Here is a 22,896-nt window from a genome sequence, read left to right on the forward strand (position 1 = left end):
AGAGTCAGTAACCCAGATGTCACCCCGGCCGTGCACCGGGGGTCGATGGACTACCTGTGGAGTTTTATAAAACAGTCTGGGGAATAATTGGCTTGGATTTCTTTAGCGTTTTGCGTGAGTGAATCGAGGTAGGAGAGTTTTCGATGAGCTGCCGTCGTGCAGCTCTGACTCTCCTGCCCAAAATAAGAGGACTTGTGTGAATGTAAGAACTGGAGGCCTGTGGCATTGCTCTGTTCGGACTACAATATATTTGCCAGGGTCCTCGGTATTAGACTGAAGTCCAATCTGGACAAGGACCAGACATATTGTGTACCGGGATGCTCAATCACTGACAACTTGTTCTTACTCAGGGACATGATGGACTTGTCGAGAGGTTCTAATGTGAACTTTGGACTGGTCTCTTTAGACCAAGAGAAAGCTTTTGAGAGAGTGGACCATGAGTATCTGTTTAATGTGATGTCTGTATTTGGGTTTGGGGAAAGGTTTTTGACCTGTGTGAAGATGTTGTATGCTGGGGCATCATGTACATTCAAGGTGGGAGGGGGGCTTATAGGCCAGTCTGGGTGAGACGGGGCATTAGACAAGGATGCCCTCTATCGGAGCAGATATATACACTAACCATTGAGTCTTTTTGGGGCCTGCTACGCAGGAGACAGCGGGTAGTGTGCTAGACAACATGGGTGTGTTGACAGGCATTGCAGTGTCGGAGTTTACGTTTACGTTTCTGTGATGGTCAGGGATGGGCAGGATATGCAGGCACTAGAGACTAGTCTGAAGGTGTACGAGGGAGCTTTTTCAGCTAAGGTGAACTGGGTCAAGAGCAAAGCTCTGTTATGTGGGCCATGGAGGGATAGGGCTGCCTAGGGGTTTGCAGTGGGGTTGTGAAGGGCTTAACATTTTGTGGGTGTACCTGGGCTCGGAGAAGTGAGTCAGGAAGGACTTGGAGGGGCAGTGGTGTCAAGACAGGCCAGCTGGAGGTGTCTCCACCTGTCATATAGAGGGAGGTGATAATCAACAACCTGGTGGCATCCTACCTGTGGCATATACTTGCTGTCCTAAACCCTCCCACTGGTCGGCTACACAGACCTGCAACTCAAGCTGGTGGGTTTTTTCTGGTCAGGCCATCACTGGCTGAGGGCGTCAGTGTTGAAGGACGAAGGAAGACAGAACAGGGTGGAACTGGAGAGCAGGGTGGCTGCATTCCGACCAAATGCAGCAGAGACTGCTGTACCATACTGATGTCGGCTGGAGGGAACAAGCATGGGCGCTGCTGAGGAGATGTGGTGTATTAGAGTTGGACCAGCAGCTGCTCCTCATGAGGCTGGAGAGGCTGAGTACAGCAGGTCTCTCTGATTTTTTACTCTGCGGTGCTGAGGGCCTGGCAGCTGCTAAGGCCCACACGAGAAAGGGGTGTGGAGCCCTGGGCTGTGGGTGTGGGCGGAGCCTATCTTCCACAATCCAACCATGCTTTTGAGATTGGTTCAATCGGCCACTATGCAGAAGCGACTGATGGCAGGGATTTTTCTAAAGGAAGTCCTGACTCAACAAACATGACTAACATCTCTTAGGCTGCTGGAGAGATTCCTGGGGAGGTCCAGGAGGCACCGTCTGACCTGGTAAGGGGGTTGTTTGAGCGGCCAGGGCTAGGGGCCTCCAATGTTTCTGCCACTGCAGGTGATGGCAGAGACTGGGGACTAGCAAGGGGGTCTGGAGGACTTGTTGGACTTTAAGAAAGACAGAAAGTCAAAGTCTCTCTCTCTCAATCCAAGGGGTTTTTATTGGCATAGGAAACACATGTTAACAATGCCAAAACAAGTGAAGTAGATAATATACAAAAGTGAAATAAACAATACAAATGAATAGTAAACATTACACTCAAAAAGAATAAAGATATTTCAAATGTCATGTTATGTCTATATACAGTGTAACGATGTGCAAATGGTTAAAGTACAAAAGGGAAAATAAATATGGGCTTTATTTACAATGGTGTTTGTTCTTCACTGGTTGCCCTTCGCTCTCTCTCTCCCTCTTTCTCTCACACTCTCTCATTCTCTTTCACACTCTTTCACACTCTATCTGTCTCTCTCTCCAACTCTCTCTCTCACACTCTCACATGCTCTCTCTCACACTGTCTCACTCACTCACTCACTCACTCACTCACTCTCTCTCTCACACTCTCACTCACACTCTCTCTCTCCCTCACACACACTCTTTCTCTGTCTCTCTCTCTGTCTCTCTCTCTGTCTCTCTCTGTCTCTCTCTCTGTCTCTCTCTCTCTCTCTCTCTCCGTCTCTCTCTCTCTCTCCGTCTCTCTCTCTCTCTCTCTTTCTGTCTTTCTGTCTCTCTGTCTTTCTGTCTGTCTCTCTGTCTCTCTGTCTGTCTCTTTGTCTGTCTCTCTGTCTCTCTCTCTCTCTCTCTCTCTCTCTCTCTCTCTCTCTCACCCGTCAGGATTGCAGGAGGAAGTGGAGGCATATATATCAGCGATGTCGTGTCATGTTGTCAGCTCTACTCAATCTGGGGCATCAGGTGCTGTTTCCTGTTCCTGAGGGGTAAGTCCCCACATTGATACGAGTCTCAAATGGTACCCTATTCCCTATATAGTGCACTACATTAGACCAGAGCCCTATTCCCTAATAGTGCACTATTTTAGACCAGAGCCCTATGGCACCCTATTCCCTACATAGTGCAGACAGACATAGAAACAGACAGACTGACAGACAGACATAGAAACAGACAGACAGACAGACTGACAGACAGACAGACTAACAGACAGACTAACAGACAGACTGACAGACAGACAGACTGACAGACAGACTGACAGACAGACTGACAGACAGACATAGAAACAGACTGACAGACAGACTGAGAGACATAGAAACAGACATAGAAACAGACAGACTGACAGACAAAGAAACAGACAGACAGACATAGAAACAGGCAGACTGACAGACATAGAAACAGGCAGACTGACAGACATAGAAACAGACAGACAGACAGACATAGAAACAGACAGACAGACAGACATAGAAACAGACAGACAGACATAGAAACAGACTGACAGACAGACTGACAGACAGACAGACATAGAAACAGACAGACAGACAGACATAGAAACAGACAGACAGACAGACTGACAGACAGACTGACAGACAGACTGACAGACGTAGAAACAGACAGACAGACAGACAGACAGACAGACGGACATAGAAACAGACAGACGGACATAGAAACAGACAGACAGACAGACAGACATAGAAACAGACTGACAGACAGACAGACATAGAAACAGACAGACTGACAGACATAGAAACAGACTGACAGACAGACAGACATAGAAACAGACAGACAGACAGACATAGAAACAGACAGACAGACAGACTGACAGACAGACTGACAGACAGACTGACAGACGTAGAAACAGACAGACAGACAGACAGACAGACAGACGGACATAGAAACAGACAGACGGACATAGAAACAGACAGACAGACAGACAGACATAGAAACAGACTGACAGACAGACAGACATAGAAACAGACAGACTGACAGACATAGAATCAGACTGACAGACAGACTGACAGACAGACAGACAGACAGACAGACAGACAGACAGACAGACAGACAGACATACAGACAGACAGACATAGAAACAGACTGACAGACTGACAGACATAGAAACAGACAGACAGACTGACAGACTGACAGACTGACAGACAGACAGACATAGAAACAGACAGACAGACAGACGGACATAGAAACAGACAGACATAGAAACAGACAGACTGACAGACAGACAGACAGACATAGAAACAGACAGACTGACAGACTGACAGACTGACAGACAGACAGACAGACATAGAAACAGACAGACTGACAGACAGACAGACTGACAGACAGACATAGAAACAGACAGACTGACAGACAGACAGACAGACATAGAAACAGACAGACTGACAGACTGACAGACAGACAGACATAGAAACAGACAGACTGACAGACAGACTGACTGACAGACATAGAAACTGACAGACAGACAGGCAGACATAGAAACTGACAGACAGACAGACAGACATAGAAACAGACAGACAGACAGTCAGTCAGACAGACAGACAGACTCAGGTAGTGGGGAGGGGGGCGTCCTGTAGGGGTGTGTGTAGCCTACTTAATAAGACTACTGTGGGTGATGGGGAGGGGGGTGTCCTGCAGGGGTGTGTGTAGCCTACTTAATAAGACTACTGTGGGTGGTGGTGGTGGGGAGGGGGGCGTCCTGCAGGGGTGTGTATAGCCTACTTAATATGACTACTGTGGGTGGTGGTGATGGTGGGGAGGGGGGCGTCCTGCAGGGGTGTGTGTAGCCTACTTAATAAGACTACTGTGGGTGGTGGTGGTGGGGAGGGGGGCGTCCTGCAGGGGTGTGTATAGCCTACTTAATATGACTACTGTGGGTGGTGGTGATGGTGGGGAGGGGGGCGTCCTGCAGGGGTGTGTGTAGCCTACTTAATAAGACTACTGTGGGTGGTGGGGAGGGGGGCGTCCTGCAGGGGTGTGTGTAGCCTACTTAATGGCCGCAGGCAGCCTAAGAATGTCCTGTCAACAGGAACTCCTGGGTCTGACATCCTCTCCACTCTGCCACAGAGCTGACCACAGACCAGTGAAGGAAACTGATTTGTCACACACACACACACACACACACACACACACACACACACACACACACACACACGGAGAATCCTGGGTGTTTTAACCACTGGCTAGTTCACAAATTCAGAGGATCATTGGTTGAGTTTGGAGATTATAACTGTTCTTGATTATTACATTTTATACGTATTAGGCTTAATTAACAATGTATTGTCTCTCTGCGGGGTCAAGGATATATCCCAAATGGCACCCTATTCCCTATATAGTGCACTACTTTAGACCACAGCCCTATGGCACCTTATTCCCTATATAGTGCACTACTTTAGATCAGGGCCCTATTCCCTATATAGTACACACACTTTAGACCACAGCCCTATGGCACCTTATTCCCTATATAGTGCACTACTTTAGATCAGGGCCCTATTCCCTATATAGTGCACTACTTTAGACCAGAGCCCTACTCCCTATATAGTGCACTACTTTAGACCAGAACCATATTCCCTATATAGTGCACTACTTTAGACCAGAACCCTATTCCCTAAATAGTACCCTACTTTAGACCAGAGCCCTACTCCCTATATAGTGCAAAGTAGTGCAATAAATAGGGAATAGGGTGAGATTTGAGATGTAGCTCAAGATTAAAGTTTTCAAACCAAGGCACCAAGGCACTATCCTTAGAAACACTCCAGGTGATGTAGACTATCCTTAGAAACACTCCAGGTGATGTAGACTATCCTTAGAAACACTCCAGGTGATGTAGACTATCCTTAGAAACACTACAGGTGGTGTAGACTATCCTTAGAAACACTCCAGGTGGTGTAGACTATCCTTAGAAACACTCCAGGTGGTGTAGACTATCCTTAGAAACACTCCAGGTGATGTAGACTATCCTTAGAAACACTCCAGGTGGTGTAGACTATCCTTAGAAACACTCCAGGTGATGTAGACTATCCTTAGAAACACTCCAGGTGATGTAGACTATCCTTAGAAACACTCCAGGTGATGTAGACTATCCTTAGAAACACTCCAGGTGATGTAGACTATCCTTAGAAACACTCCAGGTGGTGTAGACTATCCTTAGAAACACTCCAGTTGATGTAGACTATCCTTAGAAACACTCCAGGTGATGTAGACTATCCTTAGAAACACTCCAGGTGATGTAGACTATCCTTAACACTCCAGGTGATGTAGACTATCATTAGAAACACTCCAGGTGATGTAGACTATCCTTAACACTCCAGGTGATGTAGACTATCCTTAGAAACACTCCAGGTGATGTAGACTATCCTTAGAAACACTCCAGGTGATGTAGACTATCCTTAGAAACACCCCAGGTGATGTAGACTATCCTTAGAAACACTCCAGGTGATGTAGACTATCCTTAGAAACACTCCATGTGATGTAGACTATCCTTAGAAACACTCCAGGTGGTGTAGACTATCATTAGAAACACTCCAGGTGATGTAGACTATCCTTAGAAACACTCCAGGTGATGTAGACTATCCTTAGAAACACTCCATGTGATGTAGACTATCCTTAGAAACACTCCAGGTGATGTAGACTATCATTAGAAACACTCCAGGTGATGTAGACTATCCTTAGAAACACTCCAGGTGATGTAGACTATCCTTAGAAACACTCCAGGTGATGTAGACTATCCTTAGAAACACTCCAGGTGATGTAGACTATCCTTAGAAACACCCCAGGTGATGTAGACTATCCTTAGAAACACTCCAGGTGATGTAGACTATCCTTAGAAACACTCCAGGTGATGTAGACTATCATTAGAAACACTCCAGGTGATGTAGACTATCCTTAGAAACACTCCAGGTGATGTAGACTATCCTTAGAAACACTCCAGGTGATGTAGACTATCCTTAGAAACACCCCAGGTGATGTAGACTATCCTTAGAAACACTTAATGTGATGTAGACTATCCTTAGAAACACTCCAGGTGATGTAGACTATCCTTAGAAACACTTAATGTGATGTAGACTATCCTTAGAAACACTCCAGGTGATGTAGACTATCCTTAGAAACACTTAATGTGATGTAGACTATCCTTAGAAACACTCCAGGTGATGTAGACTATCCTTAGAAACACTCCAGGTGATGTAGACTATCCTTAGAAACACTCCAGGTGATGTAGACTATCCTTAGAAACACTCCAGGTGATGTAGACTATCCTTAGAAACACTTAATGTGATGTAGACTATCCTTAGAAACACTCCAGGTGATGTAGACTATCCTTAGAAACACTCCAGGTGATGTAGACTATCCTTAGAAACACTCCAGGTGATGTAGACTATCCTTAGAAACACGATGTAGAAGTCAACAGACTAGGTCTACTACTTCATTAGAAGTCAAGGAAGTATTAACAAATGAAAAGGGTATTTCCCATCATTATGCATCGAGTGACATTTCCCATCATTATGCATCTATTGACATGTAAAGCTTTTACCTGTGTCTTATCAACAGATAACCTACCATACAAATATCAGTTGAAAGCAGTGTCATGCACATTGGGGAATACAAAAGTTATATGTTTATTCTATAATGGATGCCAGCTAAGAACCAATTAGGCCTATATCTTTATGTTATTACTAACATTACCAGCCTTACAGTAAAAGCCGTTTCTGTCTTGCTGTAAGACATGAGTAGCAAATGGAATAGTATAAATGTCCCTGTCCCCTTTTTTTGTTTGTTTCCTCGCAGGTCTCAAGTTGCAGTCAAGGAGGAGCTGAGAGTCCTCCGGGCTTTAATGTTGGAACCTGCTCCTCAAATATAAAGAGCTGTTTGCCTTCCAAACGCAAGGAAACGCTGAATTACAACGTCATAGCGGAACAGCGACCAGACACACCGTCCCTCTCAATAACCAACAGAGGCAACCAGTTTAACCCAGGCAACATCTCAACCAATTTAGACAGTTGAAAAATCAAACCATTTCTCTATTTTAACAAAGTTTTTTTTGTATGTACTTATAGTACGTATTTGTCACGGAACATTTCACTGTTATAGTCAAATTTAGAGAGAGAGAAAAGTTTTCACTGCGCCGCGGGAGCGTGAGGAGAGAAGCTCAACCGAACTTTTGCTGAGAGTGAAGAGAGAGCATGTCTGCACTTATCAGCGTGTACTCGTCATGGCCGGAGAGCTTTGAGTGCTCAACGGGAGATGGGGACGTGCCTGACGGACACGGCTCGCACAGGACTCCCGCGGACAAAGCGTCGGAGCCGCGCATCAGACGGCCCATGAATGCGTTCATGGTCTGGGCTAAAGATGAGAGGAAGCGCCTGGCTGTCCAAAACCCAGACCTGCACAACGCAGAGCTTAGCAAGATGCTGGGTGAGATTCACGTTTATTTTTACGGACGTGTTTCATATTTTATAATTACATATTTTTATATTATTATTATTATTATTATTATGATTAGGATTCTTCGTATTATTAGTATTATTATGCTAAAGGCCCACACATGCTCTGCCAAAAGTTATCCTACGTCAAATCAAAGCTATTAATTGCCTAAACCTTTTCAAAATTAATTGAGATATCAAATCATAACATTTGTTTCTGTTTTGGTATTTAAAAGTATGTAAAGAAAATAGAATACATAAAAACATAGTTTTTTTAAATGGGTGGGGGGGGGGGGGGGGGCGTTTTGAGCATCATCCACATCTCCTTAAAATTATCAACATTTCTAGTGGCAGTTAGTTCATGATTGGACTTCGCTAAATTCAATTAAAATGCAATCAATTCCATTGCATGTTTTCTACCAGTAGTAGTAGTTTATCAGGAGGCCTGTGGGTCAGTTGCATTAGTGCATAAATCTCCGCGTGCGTCCTGGCGCTCGCTCGCTCGCCGTTATGGTTTATTCTATTATTTCATTACAATTATAGAAAAACGGTCAAACTATATTAGGAGGTTAAATATAAATGTATGTGAAATGTGTTTAAATTTAGAAAGCGTAGGCCTATCCATTGCCTATATCGAATTGACGGGGGGTTACTTTATATGGCTCAGAATTAAGATTTACATTTATTTTAAGTTTGACCTTCGGGTATAACTGATATGCCAATAATGAATTATTTCGTTAAATTGATCGTGATTCATATTATTAAATGATGATTCATGTTATGTTGCTCTTTAATAAAATGTACCACGTCTTACAGTGTGAAAATAAGCATATAATGCATTCATCCAGTCAACATGGGAGAGAGCGATATCATAGTTTATTCTTAATTTACATATTCACCTCGAAGGGGAAATTGAAAATGTTTTCCATATATATATATATATATATATATATATATATATATATATATATATATATATATATATTGTTTGTCCATTCTCAGAACGAAGATTACGCATTCAATGAAGGCATCATGTGGAAATTGCGTCTTTGAAAGTGATGGCGTTGCAACCTTTGGTTGTTTTAATCCTCGCTAGATATTCATTCATTATCTCAATGATATTTGGGGAGTTGCTTTTCGTTTTGAATGCAATAAATATGTAATCACAAGCAATGTCAACGCAACACTATGTAACATTTTAATATGGTGCGCTATTGCTCTAATATATCCTTTAAAAAAAAAAAACGAACATTCCACTGAACATAAGCAAGAAAATAAGTGTTTATTATTGATAAACTCGTTTTTGAAAAGGTAGAAACTCCGGCACACTGGTGATCTTGGATGTTTTAAAGACTTAGTGCAAATACAACGTTATACGTTTTTATTTATATGAACGATATTCTGTTTCTTTGTATCCCACACCAATGTTTCAGTCAACTAATGCAATATAATATAATAATAGTATACTAATAATAATAATATAAGTACTTTTACATTGTTTTTCCTCCATAAACTATTTCTGTACATGGCCTTGTATAAAACATTAACAAGAAATCAATGATTATAGTGGACGATTAAACTAGTCCTGTTTCTTGTTCTTTCTGCCAGGCAAGTCGTGGAAGGCCCTGACCCCTCTTCAGAAGCGTCCGTACGTGGAGGAGGCCGAGAGGCTGCGCGTGCAGCACATGCAGGACTACCCCAACTACAAGTATCGCCCTCGTCGCAAGAAGCAGCTGAAGCGCATCTGTAAGCGTGTGGACCCAGGGTTCCTACTGAGCAGTCTGGGGGGGCCTGACCAGAATGCCCTAACTGACTCCCGGGGCCTCTGCCTCTCTCTGGGTTTGGATAAAGAAGGGGATGGTGGTGTTGGGTTTTCATCACGCTCTTCCCTCAGCCCGGTTAGATCCTTAAGAGATGTACCGTCCAGCAGCACCTACCCCTACGGCCTCCCCACCCCGCCTGAGATGTCCCCCCTGGATTCGGCCCTGGACCACGACTACCCCTCCTACTACCCCTCCTCTTCTTCCTCCTCTTCATCCGTCTCCTGCTCAGAGGAGCGCCACCAGCACCAGTGTCAGGGTCAGGCCCCCGGAGGAGGTGGTGGTGGAGGTCACATGGGCCTGAGTCCTCCGCCCTACCACCCTGACTACACCCAGACTTCCATCCACTGTGGCTCCCACTCCCACCTAACCCACCTCTCCCACATGTCCCAGGCTCAGTCCGGAGGCCTCATCCCTGGGCATCCTCTGTCCTACTACAGCCCATCCTCATGGTCCTCCCAGCTCCAGGTCCACCCGGGCCTCCAGCCCCACCATCACCCCCACTTGGGGCACCTCTCCCCAGGTCACCACCACCAGCACCACCTGGGTCAGCTCTCTCCTCCTCCAGAGCAGAACCATGGCCAGAACCACGGTCAACTGGAGACACTGGACCAGCTGAGTCAGGTAGAGCTTCTAGGGGAGGTCGACCGGGATGAGTTCGACCAGTACCTGAACTCCACTGCGGCAGCGGGAGGAGGAATGACTGTGACGGGTCACATTCAGGTGACGTCTGGGAGCAGCGTTGTCACGGAAACCAGCCTGATCTCTGTGTTAGCGGACGCCACAGCAGCGTACTACAACAACTACGGCATCTCTTAGACGGGTCGTCGAGTTACCTGGTCACCATGCCGACACCGACAGCTCACGTCATCACACCTGGGAACTGACCCGGGCGCCATTAATGTGTCATCACGCGTCTCAGACGAGGACTGTTGATCTCGCGTCAGGTGTCTATATCCGTGTAATCTTATTAAATTGTGATCTATTAGGCGACACCAGAACCAATCACATGGCAAGATGATGGTTTGGGGCCAAGGAAGGAAACAAGAGGGTATAAATGAGAGAAAGAGAGAGAAGATTGAAGGACACCTCAGGGATGCTCAAATTGGTCAACTAGTTCATCAATATCTATCTGTCTATTTCCAGAACTGAATTCCAGCCGGTCGTTGTCCAGTTGTCTTAACGTGTTGCCAGACGTTGTCCTCTTGTCTTAACGTGTTGCCAGACGTTGTCCTCGTCTTAACGTGTTGCCAGACGTTGTCCAGTTGTCTTAACGTGTTGCTGTAAAGCGTGTTGTACAGATGCTCTCATCACTTATCGAAGCACTTTGATGTTTCAACTAAATGCTTTATTGTATTGCTGTTATTATGAATTATTTCTGTTTGAATGTTTGTATTATTTTCTAACCGACATTAGTAGTGTCTATTTAAATGAGGATTAGAGGGACATTTCTTATGCAGTTAATCGCGGGTCTCAAATGACACTCTAGTCCCTATGAAGTGCACTACTTTTGCCCAGGTACCACAGGGCTCTTGTCAAAACTAGTGTACTAGAAAGGGAAAAAAAAACTGCGTCGTTTTGAGACGAAGCCGAGGAAATATCATGAAGAAAAAATACTTTACATTACTTTCTCCTTTTCAAGTACTTAATATATAAATCATAATCTTTACAATGAAAATAATAATTACTGTATGCTGATTTTAGGTTTGTGAATTAATTTGAAATAAAGTTCCACTTTCTATTTTGATGTATATGTATATGCCCTCACACACAGACACAGACTAACACTGAGCAGGGGTAGGCAACTAGATTCAGGGGGGTACACTGCAACTGTAACACAACTAACTAAAAAAGAGATTGCATATGAAAATAACAATAATTACATATGTCTCTTTTTTTACTATTTGGTACAGGTTTCCGGAAATTCAACTCATATTTAACTAAATTCCTGATCGTCTTCAAATAATATTTTTGCAGGAATCTCCTTTCGAATGATTTTGCCGAAGATTGTATTTTTGACCAAAAAACTAAGCAAGACACAATTTTCTGGCATTGATTTTAACACAAGTGTGTCTGACTGTTGCTGACCCCTGCACTAGGGTAGGTATCTACTGTCTGTTGTTGACCCCTGCACTAGGGTAGGTATCTACTGTCTGTTTCTGACCCCTGCACTAGGGTACACATCTACTGTCTGTTTCTGACCCCTGCACTAGGGTAGGTATCTACTGTCTGTTGCTGACCCCTGCAGTTTGGTATCAGTGTGTCGTTTAGGCCATTCCCAGCAGTCTGAAGCCTCATTGTTACTCGTGGTCCACTCTGTCGCTGCCATTTACTCCATCTCTCTCTCCACCTCTCTCTCCCTCCCCCTGACCATCTCTCTCTCCACCTCTCTCTCCCTCCACATGTCCATCTCTCTCCCTACATCTCCATCTCTCTCCACCTCTTTCTCCCTCCCCCTCTCCATCTCTCTCAATCTCTCCATCTCTCTCCATCTCTCTCTCCATCCCCCTGTCCATCTCTCTCTCTACATCTCTCTCCATCTCTCTCCACCTCTCTCTCCCTCCCCCTCTCCATCTCTCTCCATCTCTCTCCATCGCTCTCCATCTCTCTCTTCATCCCCCTGTCCATCTCTCTCTCTACATCTCTCTCCATCCCTCTCCATCTCTCTCTACATCTCTCCATCTCTCTCTCTCCACCTCTCTTTCCCTCCCCCTCTCATCTCTCCATCTCTCTCTCCACCTCTCTTTCCCTCCCGCTCCCCATCTCTCTCTCCACATCTCCCCATCTCTCTCTCTATCTCACTCTCCACCAGTCTCTCCTTTATTTCATTCTTCCCCTGCTCAGAGGATTAGTGTAAAACAGCCACCACCTCCCTCCATCTCTCTCTCTACATCTCTCTCCATCCCTCTCCATCTCTCTCTACATCTCTCCACATCTCCCCATCTCTCTCTCCACATCTCCCCATCTCTCTCTCTATCTCACTCTCCACCAGTTTCTCCTTTATTTCATTCTTCCCCTGCTCAGAGGATTAGTGTAAAACAGCCACCACCTCCCTCCATCTCAATCGCCCTTTGTTTTCCCATGCAGTCTTATTCTGGATGCCTTTCTTTAAGCTTACGGGAACCGCTCCCCCCTCACGCTACCCCCCCATCCCCCCGTCACCCTACCCCCACCCCCCTCACGCTACCCCCACCCCCCTCACGCTACCCTACACCCCCCCTCACGCTACCCCCCCCCATCCCCCCGTCACCCTACCCCCACCCCCCTCACGCTACCCCTCATCCCCCCGTCACCCTACCCTCACGCTACCCCCACCCCCACGTCACCCTACCCCCACCCCCCTCACGCTACCCCCCCCTACAGTATCTTGCTGATGCAGCCCTTTTGTAAATAGATAAACAAATGCATCTGTGTTCTCTTCACCATTTACTATATAACTATAACTATATAACCTTTCTCATTTTTCTCCTATCTCTTTCCCTCTCTCTCTCTTTTTTCCCTACCTGAATTCTTCACTCTGTTTCGATAAAAGGAATTCAGGGGGCTTTTGACAAATCCTAGAGTCTGGCTCGGTCTTCCTGCATCGTGGTTTTCTGGGAGCAGTTGAGTCGTGGTCCTAGTGGAGAGGATGTGGCTGTGGAGCGGTGTTTCCTGGCTGATAAGAACTGAGTCTCTCTGCATCAGGATGTTTGGGGTTGCCTGGGCTGGAGAAGTAAAGAGATGGGAACAGAGGGGAGCACACACACACACACACACGCACATGCACACGTACATACACACACACACACACACACGGCCCAGGCGGACACAGATTCCGTACTTTGTCAAATCAGTTTGAACCTCCGCAATGAAAGAATATCTGCTTCCAATACCACAACACTTACTGGTCTCCAGTTAGGACTCTCCTTCCCATGTTTCTGATACACACTACACAGTACTCTGACTAACATAACATCACAACCTCTTTTGTTCACAGACCCAATTCAAAAGCATGAGCTGACTCACACCCAACATTTTGGTCTGACTGACGGAACGTAAACTGTATACAGAATACGTACATAAAGTCACACTCTGTAGATGCTACCGACTTATTATTAAGGTCAAAACCGTATATACTGAGGTTATGGCTGCTTATTCAGACTAGGTAGGATTCCGTCAGGTAAGTAGGCTACATCAACTCTAGTTCCATTCCACATCAACCTGATCTGTTTGTGCAGGAGATGTATTTGAGGTATTGAAAGGATAAGAGTTGAACAAATAAACCAGGTCATTTCTAAATGTCTTGTTATTTCTCTCTGGTCCAGGATACAGGTCCCAGATCAGTACTTAGGAACTAGCCTGTCAGGTAGTCTGTAGTTTCTGTATAGTCACAGGTCCCAGATCAGCACTTAGGAACTAGTCTGTAGTTTCTGTATAGTCACAGATCCCAGATCAGAGCTGAACATCAGCCATGGTTTTGTGTTCATTTCCACACCCAGCCGGTGATCTACTGCTTTCTATGGTGTTTCTTGTCCTCAAGGAAACTGTGGTCTGTTAGGTAGTCTGATCTACTTCCTGTTTCCACACTGTCTCATCACCTTCCTGGACGAACAAACAACAATCTCTCCGCTCCTCTTCTTCACTGCCCTTTCTGACACTGACTGGATGCTGTTGGGTGTATGTGTAACAGTATAACTTTAGACCGTCCCCTCGCCCATACCCGGGCGCGAACCAGGGACCCTCTGCACACATCAACAACAGTCACCCACGAAGCATCGTTACCCATCACTCCACAAAAGCCGCGGAACCACTACTTCAAGGTCCCCCCCCCCCCCCCCCCAAATGTATAATAAATAAGTGTGAGGCCTCGGCCTCCGGTGAAATACTCAGTCGATGAGAGGACAACAGGAAGAGGACAACAGGAAGAGGACAACACTCAGTCGATGAGAGGACAACAGGAAGAAGACAAGACAAACCATTCCATCAGTCACCATCAAACCAGGAAATATGCAAGATCTGAGGTACATTTCACATTTCCAGTTGGAGTGTGTTTGTTACATTACAGCGGAATAATAACCAATTTGTACTTGGCATAAGCCCTCGCCAAAAACTCTGTACAGCAAAGGATTATGGTTGCAGCTATTCTCAGCCTCATTGTTGCGAGACAACAGGCACAGAGTGCAGTGGCAAGCAGGCGTGGGCGACGCGGGACGAAGAATGGACCAGACTCGGCGAGGGACGCCTGCCACGTGGCAGAGGAAGCGGGGAAGGAGAGGGGGAGACATGAGGGAGTCCCAGGGGGGGGGGGCGGGCAAGGGGGAGATGTGAGGGAGGTGCGGGGGGAGGAGCGGAGGTGGTGTGGGGGAGGCGCGGAGGTGTGGTGGATGCTTGGAGGAGGTGTGGGGGAGGCGTGGGGGAAGACAGATGGAGACTCCTGGAAGATCTTGGTGGATGGAGCACAGCGCTGCGATCGGAGCGGCCAGCCAGAGCCCACCCACCTGTACCTACAGCTGAATGTAGCAGCTGAACAAGGTCCCACACCTGTTCTCAACAGATACAGAACAGAATGTCGGCATTAGCACAGAGAGGCTGTGTGTGTGTTTGTCCAGAGTCCAGAGGAGAACGCCTGCGTGGATGTCAGTCCAGGGAAGGAATAGGTTTCCTTTTACCATAAGGGCTGGCTGGTTCGAAACGCCACTCTGCCGCGGTGTTTGTTTGACCACATGTAATTAGGACAAGACCCAGCTAACGCATAACGTTCTGAGAACCATATGTTTCTTAGAGCTAGGTGAGAGCGTGGTTGTCCTATGGTTATTACTCATTTATACAACAGGTGGGTCTAATCCTGAATGTCGATTGGTTAATACCGTATTCCAGCCAGTGTCTATTCCACAAGTTACCACCGGCTAAATCTACGACGTTAAAATGTTTCTTTACTCTGTTCCGTCTGACTGTGCGAAGTTGTGAAATCGTGCCTCATTAGCTCATTATTATGGGATGTGTCTAAATAAAGGTTGCTAAGACAACAGCTCAAACAAATGCAAATGCAGCTACTTTGTTGTTGTTCTGGCTGCACTGTTTGACGTGACTGTAAGTTAGTCGTAGCTGGCTACCTAGCAAGCAAGCGATAAGAACATTGCCAGGCAATACTTCAATGGAACATTTAGAACGAAACAATTGGGTCGCGCCCATAGATACGGAACAAAAATACTGAACCACTGGGTCACATCTCTTGGCAACCGAAGCGATAGAACAAACGACCAACCGGCTTGGGTAGCTACCCTAGATTTGTGCCGGGAATATATCTTGTGGAAGGATGAAATAGTATGAATAAATTAATCACAATTGTTTTTTTTAATGAAAATATATCATTATTGTAATATGTCGTTTAACCCGTTTTATAAAAGTGACAATGCCCTCGAAGCCGGTGTTTGGGGGATATATTGACACGGTTTGACGGCCGTCAACATCTTCTCTGGCCTAAAACCCGTGCCAATAAATCCCCCAAACACCGGCTTCTCGGGCATTGTCTCTCCTGCTGTGTTCCGGTCCAATTGGACCGAATTACAAGTTCTCTCTCTGTAAAATGTAGTTCATTTAATCTGATTGTCGTAAGGTTCCATGACTTTGTCCACACAGGGCATCTGAACACACAATACATTTAGATGATTTTCATTACATTTTGGGTGTTTTATTTCACTGTTGTACACCTGTGTTGTTCCCGGTCAAAAAATGACCTGTCATTAGAAATTAATGGGTGAGACTACAATTAGTGTATAAAATTGAGTTCAGGCAAATGCCTATTCATCAGATGGACACACTTCCTCTCCCAGACCCCCACACGCACGCAAACACACACACACACACACGCACGCGCGCACACACACGCACGCACGCACGCACACACACAACTCACTCCCCTTCTTGGCTTCCATGGCAACCCCCAGGGGAACCTTTCCCCAATATAATCTTTCCAAACAATCGCAACATTGTTTCAATAATATATATAACTTTTCTCACAGCTCTGGTATATAAAGCTTATTTGAGGCCTTGATCACAATTCATTCTGTGGCAGCACAATGACCAAACGATATACTGTATGTGAGGCTCTTGATCATATCTTTGATCATGACACTGGTGAGGAGGAGAGAGTCCTTGTTAAACTTTGACACAAAGTAGTCTGTGATAAATAGTACAATATGTTTCATCTGAGTATTTGTTATCGTCAAAATACTTTAAAAAACGAGTTGTATGAGCTCAGGTCAGTAAATAGCAAATAGAAGTTCAAAACTTGTAATGTTCACAAGAACTTAAGTTGATAAAAAGATCTAACACAACGTTAGGTGAAAATATATGTATTATTATGGAATTTCAGTACTTCAGCATAACGTTTTCTACTGGTTTCCCTGCGGTTCTATTTAAAGTCATGTTTTCATAACATTAAGCAAACTTTTCATGAAAACCACAAGAAAACGTTAGTAACATTCAGAGAACATTCTAAGAATGTTATTTAAAAACATATACATTCCGTTGTCAATGTCAAAAAAACACTCTCTATCCTTTAGTGTGTTCAGGTACTGTAGGTGTAATATATATTCAGTGTGTGTGTATATATATATATACTGTATATACTGTATATTACCTGAGCTTTCTTATAGCTCCGGGATATAGGATATTTTTTGGGGGCCATTTATGAATGTGTTATTCTATTTTTTTTCTGGGCTGTAATAGTAAAAGACAAATTCTATATTTAATCCAATCATCTTTTCATCTTTTTTTAAATTCTCAAATTCAAAATCAGATAATTAAATGATCCATAGTATGACCATCATAAAACAATTCTATATGTCAAATTATCTCGCAAAAGTTTGTAATTTCCTGTTTTACTTCTGGAGGGAACGCTATCTTGTTAAGTGTGTTCCGGTGTGTTGGCCACGCCCACTACTTGGCCACATCCAGGTGTGTTGGCCACGCCCACTACTTGGCCACATCCAGGTGTGTTGGTTGCGCCCACTACTTGGCCACATCCAGGTGTGTTGGTTGCGCCCACTACTTGGCCACATCCAGGTGTGTTGGCTGCGCCCACTACTTGGCCACATCCAGGTGTGTTGGCTGCGCCCACTACTTGGCCACATACAGGTGTGTTGGATGCGCCCACTACTTGGCCACATCCAGGTGTGTTGGCTGCGCCCACTACTTGGCCACATCCAGGTGTGTTGGCTGCGCCCACTACTTGGCCACATCCAGGTGTGTTAGCTGTGCCCACTACTTGGCCACATCCAGGTGTGTTGGCTGCGCCCACTACTTGGCCACATCCAGGTGTGTTGGTTGCACCCACTACTTGGCCACATCCAGGTGTGTTAGCTGCGCCCACTACTTGGCCACATCCAGGTGTGTTGGCTGCGCCCACTACTTGGCCACATCCAGGTGTGTTGGTTGCGCCCACAACTTGGCCACATCCAGGTGTGTTGGTTGCGCCCACTACTTGGCCACATCCAGGTGTGTTAGCTGCGCCCACTACTTGGCCACATCCAGGTGTGTTAGCTGCGCCCACTCCTTGGCCACATCCAGGTGTGTTGACTGTGCCCACTACTTGGCCACATCCAGGTGTGTTAGCTGCGCCCACTACTTGGCCACATCCAGGTGTGTTGACTGTGCCCACTACTTGGCCAAATCCAGGTGTGTTAGCTGCGCCCACTACTTGGCCACATCCAGGTGTGTTGACTGTGCCCACTACTTGGCCACATACAGGTGTGTTAGCTGCGCCCACTACTTGGCCACATCCAGGTGTGTTAGCTGCGCCCACTACTTGGCCACATCCAGGTGTGTTGGCTGCGTCCACTACTTGGCCACAGACAGGTGTGTTGGCTGTGCCCACGACTTGGCCACATCCAGGTGTGTTGGCTGCGCCCACTACTTGGCCACATCCAGGTGTGTTAGCTGCGCCCACTACTTGGCCACATCCAGGTGTGTTAGCTGCGCCCACTACTTGGCCACATCCAGGTGTGTTGACTGTGCCCACTACTTGGCCACATCCAGGTGTGTTGGCTGCACCCACTTACTTGGCCACATCCAGGTGTGTTGGCTGCGCCCACTACTTGGCCACATCCAGGTGTGTTGGCTGCGCCCACTACTTGGCCACATCCAGGTGTGTTGGTTGCGCCCACTACTAGGCCACATCCAGGTGTGTTGACTGCGCCCACTACTTGGCCACATCCAGGTGTGTTGGCTGCGCCCACTACTTGGCCACATCCAGGTGTGTTGGCTGCGCCCACTACTTGGCCACATCCAGGTGTGTTGGTTGCGTCCACTACTTGGCCACATCCAGGTGTGTTGACTGCGCCCACTACTTGGCCACATCCAGGTGTGTTGGCTGCGCCCACTACTTGGCCACATCCAGGTGTGTTGGTTGCGCCCACTACTAGGCCACATCCAGGTGTGTTGGCTGCGCCCACTACTTGGCCACATCCAGGTGTGTTGGTTGCGCCCACTACTAGGCCACATCCAGGTGTGTTGACTGCGCCCACTACTTGGCCACATCCAGGTGTGTTGGTTGCGCCCACTACTTGGCCACATCCAGGTGTGTTGGCTGCGCCCACTACTTGGCCACATCCAGGTGTGTTGGTTGCGCCCACTACTTGGCCACATCCAGGTGTGTTGACTGCGCCCACTACTTGGCCACATCCACTACTTGGCCACATCCAGGTGTGTAGGCTGCACCCACTACTTGGCCACATCTGATCTTGATGAGTGCTTGTTTCCTTTGAAATGGGGTCTGTTTGAATAGACAAAAGTTAACAGCTTCGAATGAGTAAAAAAAAACAGTCATGCTAGCTTCATCCTGGTGGTGCTATTGACTAATTCCATGCATAGAGAACAGAAGATCATAGGTTTAAATCTCACTTCATCCTGGTGGTGCTATTGACTGACTAATTCCATGCATAGAGAACAGAAGATCATAGGTTTAAATCTCACTTCATCCTGGTGGTGCTATTGACTAATTCCATGCATAGAGAACAGAAGATCATAGGTTTAAATCTCACTGATGTGCCACAAATAAAAAAAGAGTGTTTGCATGATTAATGCCTAAGCAGAAGAATGCCCATGTGTCAGTGCTTGGAGTCCAAAAAAGTTTACCCAAACTTTGCAGTTTTAAATGTCTTATTGAAACATGTTTTTGGACTCCAAGCACTGACACATGGGAATTTTCTGTTCTCAAAACGCTAATAATAACTCCTAGGAAACCTTTCAAGGAACCTTTGTAAAACGTTCTCAGAACCTCCCTGGAACCAGAGTAAAACGTTCTCAGAACCTACTTGGAACCAGAGTAAAACGTTCTCAGAACCTCCCTGGAACCAGAGTAAAACGTTCTCAGAACCTCCCTGGAACCAGAGTAAAACGTTCTCAGAACCTCCCTAGAACCAGAGTAAAATGTTCTCAGAACCTCCCTGGAACCAGAGTAAAACGTTCCCAGAACCTTCCTGCACCCTAAAACAATGTATGTTCTCAGAATATGTGAAATTTTATTTTCTGTTCTCAGAACGTTTAAAATGACATTTAGTTTTACCGGTCAGGAAAACCAGGCTTCTCAGAACTAATGGGAAACCCAAAACGAATGTTCCTACAACTTCCAAGCAACCAAATGTGTGCGTGTGTTTGAGTGTGTGGGTGTTGTTGTTGGCGTTGCTGCGGCATTTCCCCAAGGTGACATAACTACTTTCCCTGATGTGGAGGAGTATTCTTCTACTGTGATTCCTAATTACAACGTGAATCATTCATTTTACAGATGGAATATGGTCACTATGACCCTATTAACATGAGCTCGGGGTGAAGCCATGCTTATACACAGTTATTACACATTTTGCCTCTCTGACAGCGTGAATCAAAGTGGTATTTGTCCCTATCCTTTGACAACTACAGCAGGATGTTTTCATATACTAGGTAATTATTGTCACGATCGTTATAAGGAAGGGACCAAGATGCACCATGGTGGTGTTTCCATCCTTTAATTTAGAAGAGAAACTTAAAGATCAAAAACAATAAAGAGAACAAACGAAACGTGAAGCTCAGAGTAGTGCTCACAGGCAACTATACCCGGACAAGATCCCACAAAGCACAATGGGGAAATGGCTACCTAAACATGATCCCCAATCAGAGACAACTATAAACAGCTTCTTCTGATTGGGAACCATACCAGGCCAACGTAGATATATAATTCACCTAGATAAACCACCCTAGTCACTGTCACGCCCCAACCGACATAGAGAATAAACAGCTCTCTATGGTCAGGGCGTGACAATTATAGACATTTACTTTCAATCATCCCTACTTACTTTCTATATGGGAATCACCATCATTCTGTCTGTCCTAACCGGGTTTTCGATTCTTGAGCAGCAGACGCAGTAAAGACACTTCTGATTGAAGCTATAAGGTCAGTCGCCTGTGAGAGCCCCTTTAATCAGCTCTACTCTGCAACATAGACACACCAAGCTGAAAGCTACTGGCTGCATCATGTTATGGGTATGCTTGACAAGGACTAGATATTTATTTATTTATTAAATAAATGGAATAGAGCTATAAGCAGAGGCAAAATTCTAGAAGAAAACTTGGTTCAGTTTACTTTCCAAAAGACAAATTCACCTTTCAGCAGGACAAAGCCTTAAACACATGGCCAAATCTACACTGGAGGTGCTCACTGTAATGAACACGAGGGGAGACAGAGAGCTGGTTTCAAGCGCAGGGCGCAGCAGTTGTTTATTGCAAAGGACCACAGGAGGAGGCAGGTAGCTGGGTCCAGGAGCAGGCAGAAGATCATACACAGGAGGTCCAAAGAGCAACAGTACAGGCAGGGAAAAGGCTAGTAACGTAGTCCGGGAGATCAGGCAAACGGTTGATAACAGGACATCCAACAGGCTAAAGTACAGGCAGGTAATAGGTAGATAACAGGAAATCCAATAGGCTAAAGTACAGGCAGGGAATAGGCAAAAGGCGTCATTAGTGAGGCAGGCAAAAACGATCATACACGGGAGGAGTAAATCACAGGAAACCCAGAGCTCTGACAGACGTGTGTCACAAATAAAAACAATACCTCAGTCACGGGGTGCAAAGAACTGAACTAAATAGTGTGATAATGACCTACAGGTGTGTGAACAGGTGATCAGAATTCAGGTGATTGGGATCTGGAGAGTGAGCTGCGTTCAGGTGATCTACGTGTTTGAGAGTGTGAGCTGGAAGCAGACGTTACATTTATCAAGATAACATTGAATGTTCCTGAGTGGCCTAGTTACAGTTTTTACTTAATAATTCCTCTTTGGGCTAGGGGGCAGTATTTTAAAGTCCAGATGAAAAGTGTGCCCAAAGTAAACTACCTGTTACTCAGGCCCAGAAGCTAGGATATGCATATACTTGGTCGATTTGGATAGAAAACACTCTAAAGTTTCTAAAACTGTTAAAATTATGTCTGTGAGTATAACAGAACTGATACGGCACTGTGAAGCCCCGAAGACAACGCTTATTAGCAGCCCTCACAGTCTGCGTCCTATAACGGCAAAGTGCAGACCTGACCCTCTTCCAGGTGCGCTCGCAACGTTGGACAAAAGCCTGAGCGGAGGGGACGCTGGACTCGGCGAACTGAGATGAGAACAGCGGAGGCTGGTACCCGAGGCTACTCTGAAAAGGAGATAGCCCGGTCGCAGACGAAGGAAGCGAGTTGTGGGCGTATTCTGCCCAGGGGAGCTGTTCTGACCAAGACGCAGGGTTGCGAAAAGAAAGACTGCGTAAGATGCGACCAATAGTCTGATTGGCCCGTTCTGCTTGACCGTTAGACTGGGGGTGAAAGCCGGAAGAGAGACTGACGGAAGCCCCAATCAAACGGCAAAACTCCCTCCAAAATTGAGACGTGAATTGCGGACCTCTGTCCGAAACGACGTCTGACGGAAGGCCATGAATTCTGAAAACATTCTCGATGATGATTTGTGCCGTCTCTTTAGCAGAAGGAAGCTTAGCAAGGGGAATGAAATGAGCCGCCTTAGAGAACCTATCGACAACCGTAAGAATAACAGTCTTCCCCGCTGACGAAGGCAGTCCGGTGACAAAATCTAAGGCGATGT

General features: G+C 45.9%; 1 protein-coding gene across 1 annotated transcript; it reads left to right on the plus strand.

The window, feature by feature from the left end:
• The first annotated feature begins 2,419 nt into the window (after window positions 1-2,419).
• On the plus strand, window positions 2,420-11,549 carry LOC110529260 (transcription factor Sox-7-like). The gene is made up of 3 exons (XM_036984574.2): window positions 2,420-2,549; window positions 7,354-7,980; window positions 9,597-11,549. The coding sequence occupies exons 2-3, from the start codon at window positions 7,749-7,751 to the stop codon at window positions 10,625-10,627; spliced, it is 1,263 nt and encodes a 420-aa protein (XP_036840469.1). The 5' UTR covers window positions 2,420-2,549; window positions 7,354-7,748; the 3' UTR covers window positions 10,628-11,549.
• Window positions 11,550-22,896: the final 11,347 nt, after the last annotated feature.

The sequence above is a fragment of the Oncorhynchus mykiss genome, chromosome 8 (assembly GCF_057628025.1).
Source record: "Oncorhynchus mykiss isolate SJ-2025 chromosome 8, ASM5762802v1, whole genome shotgun sequence".
NCBI lineage: Eukaryota > Metazoa > Chordata > Actinopteri > Salmoniformes > Salmonidae > Oncorhynchus > Oncorhynchus mykiss.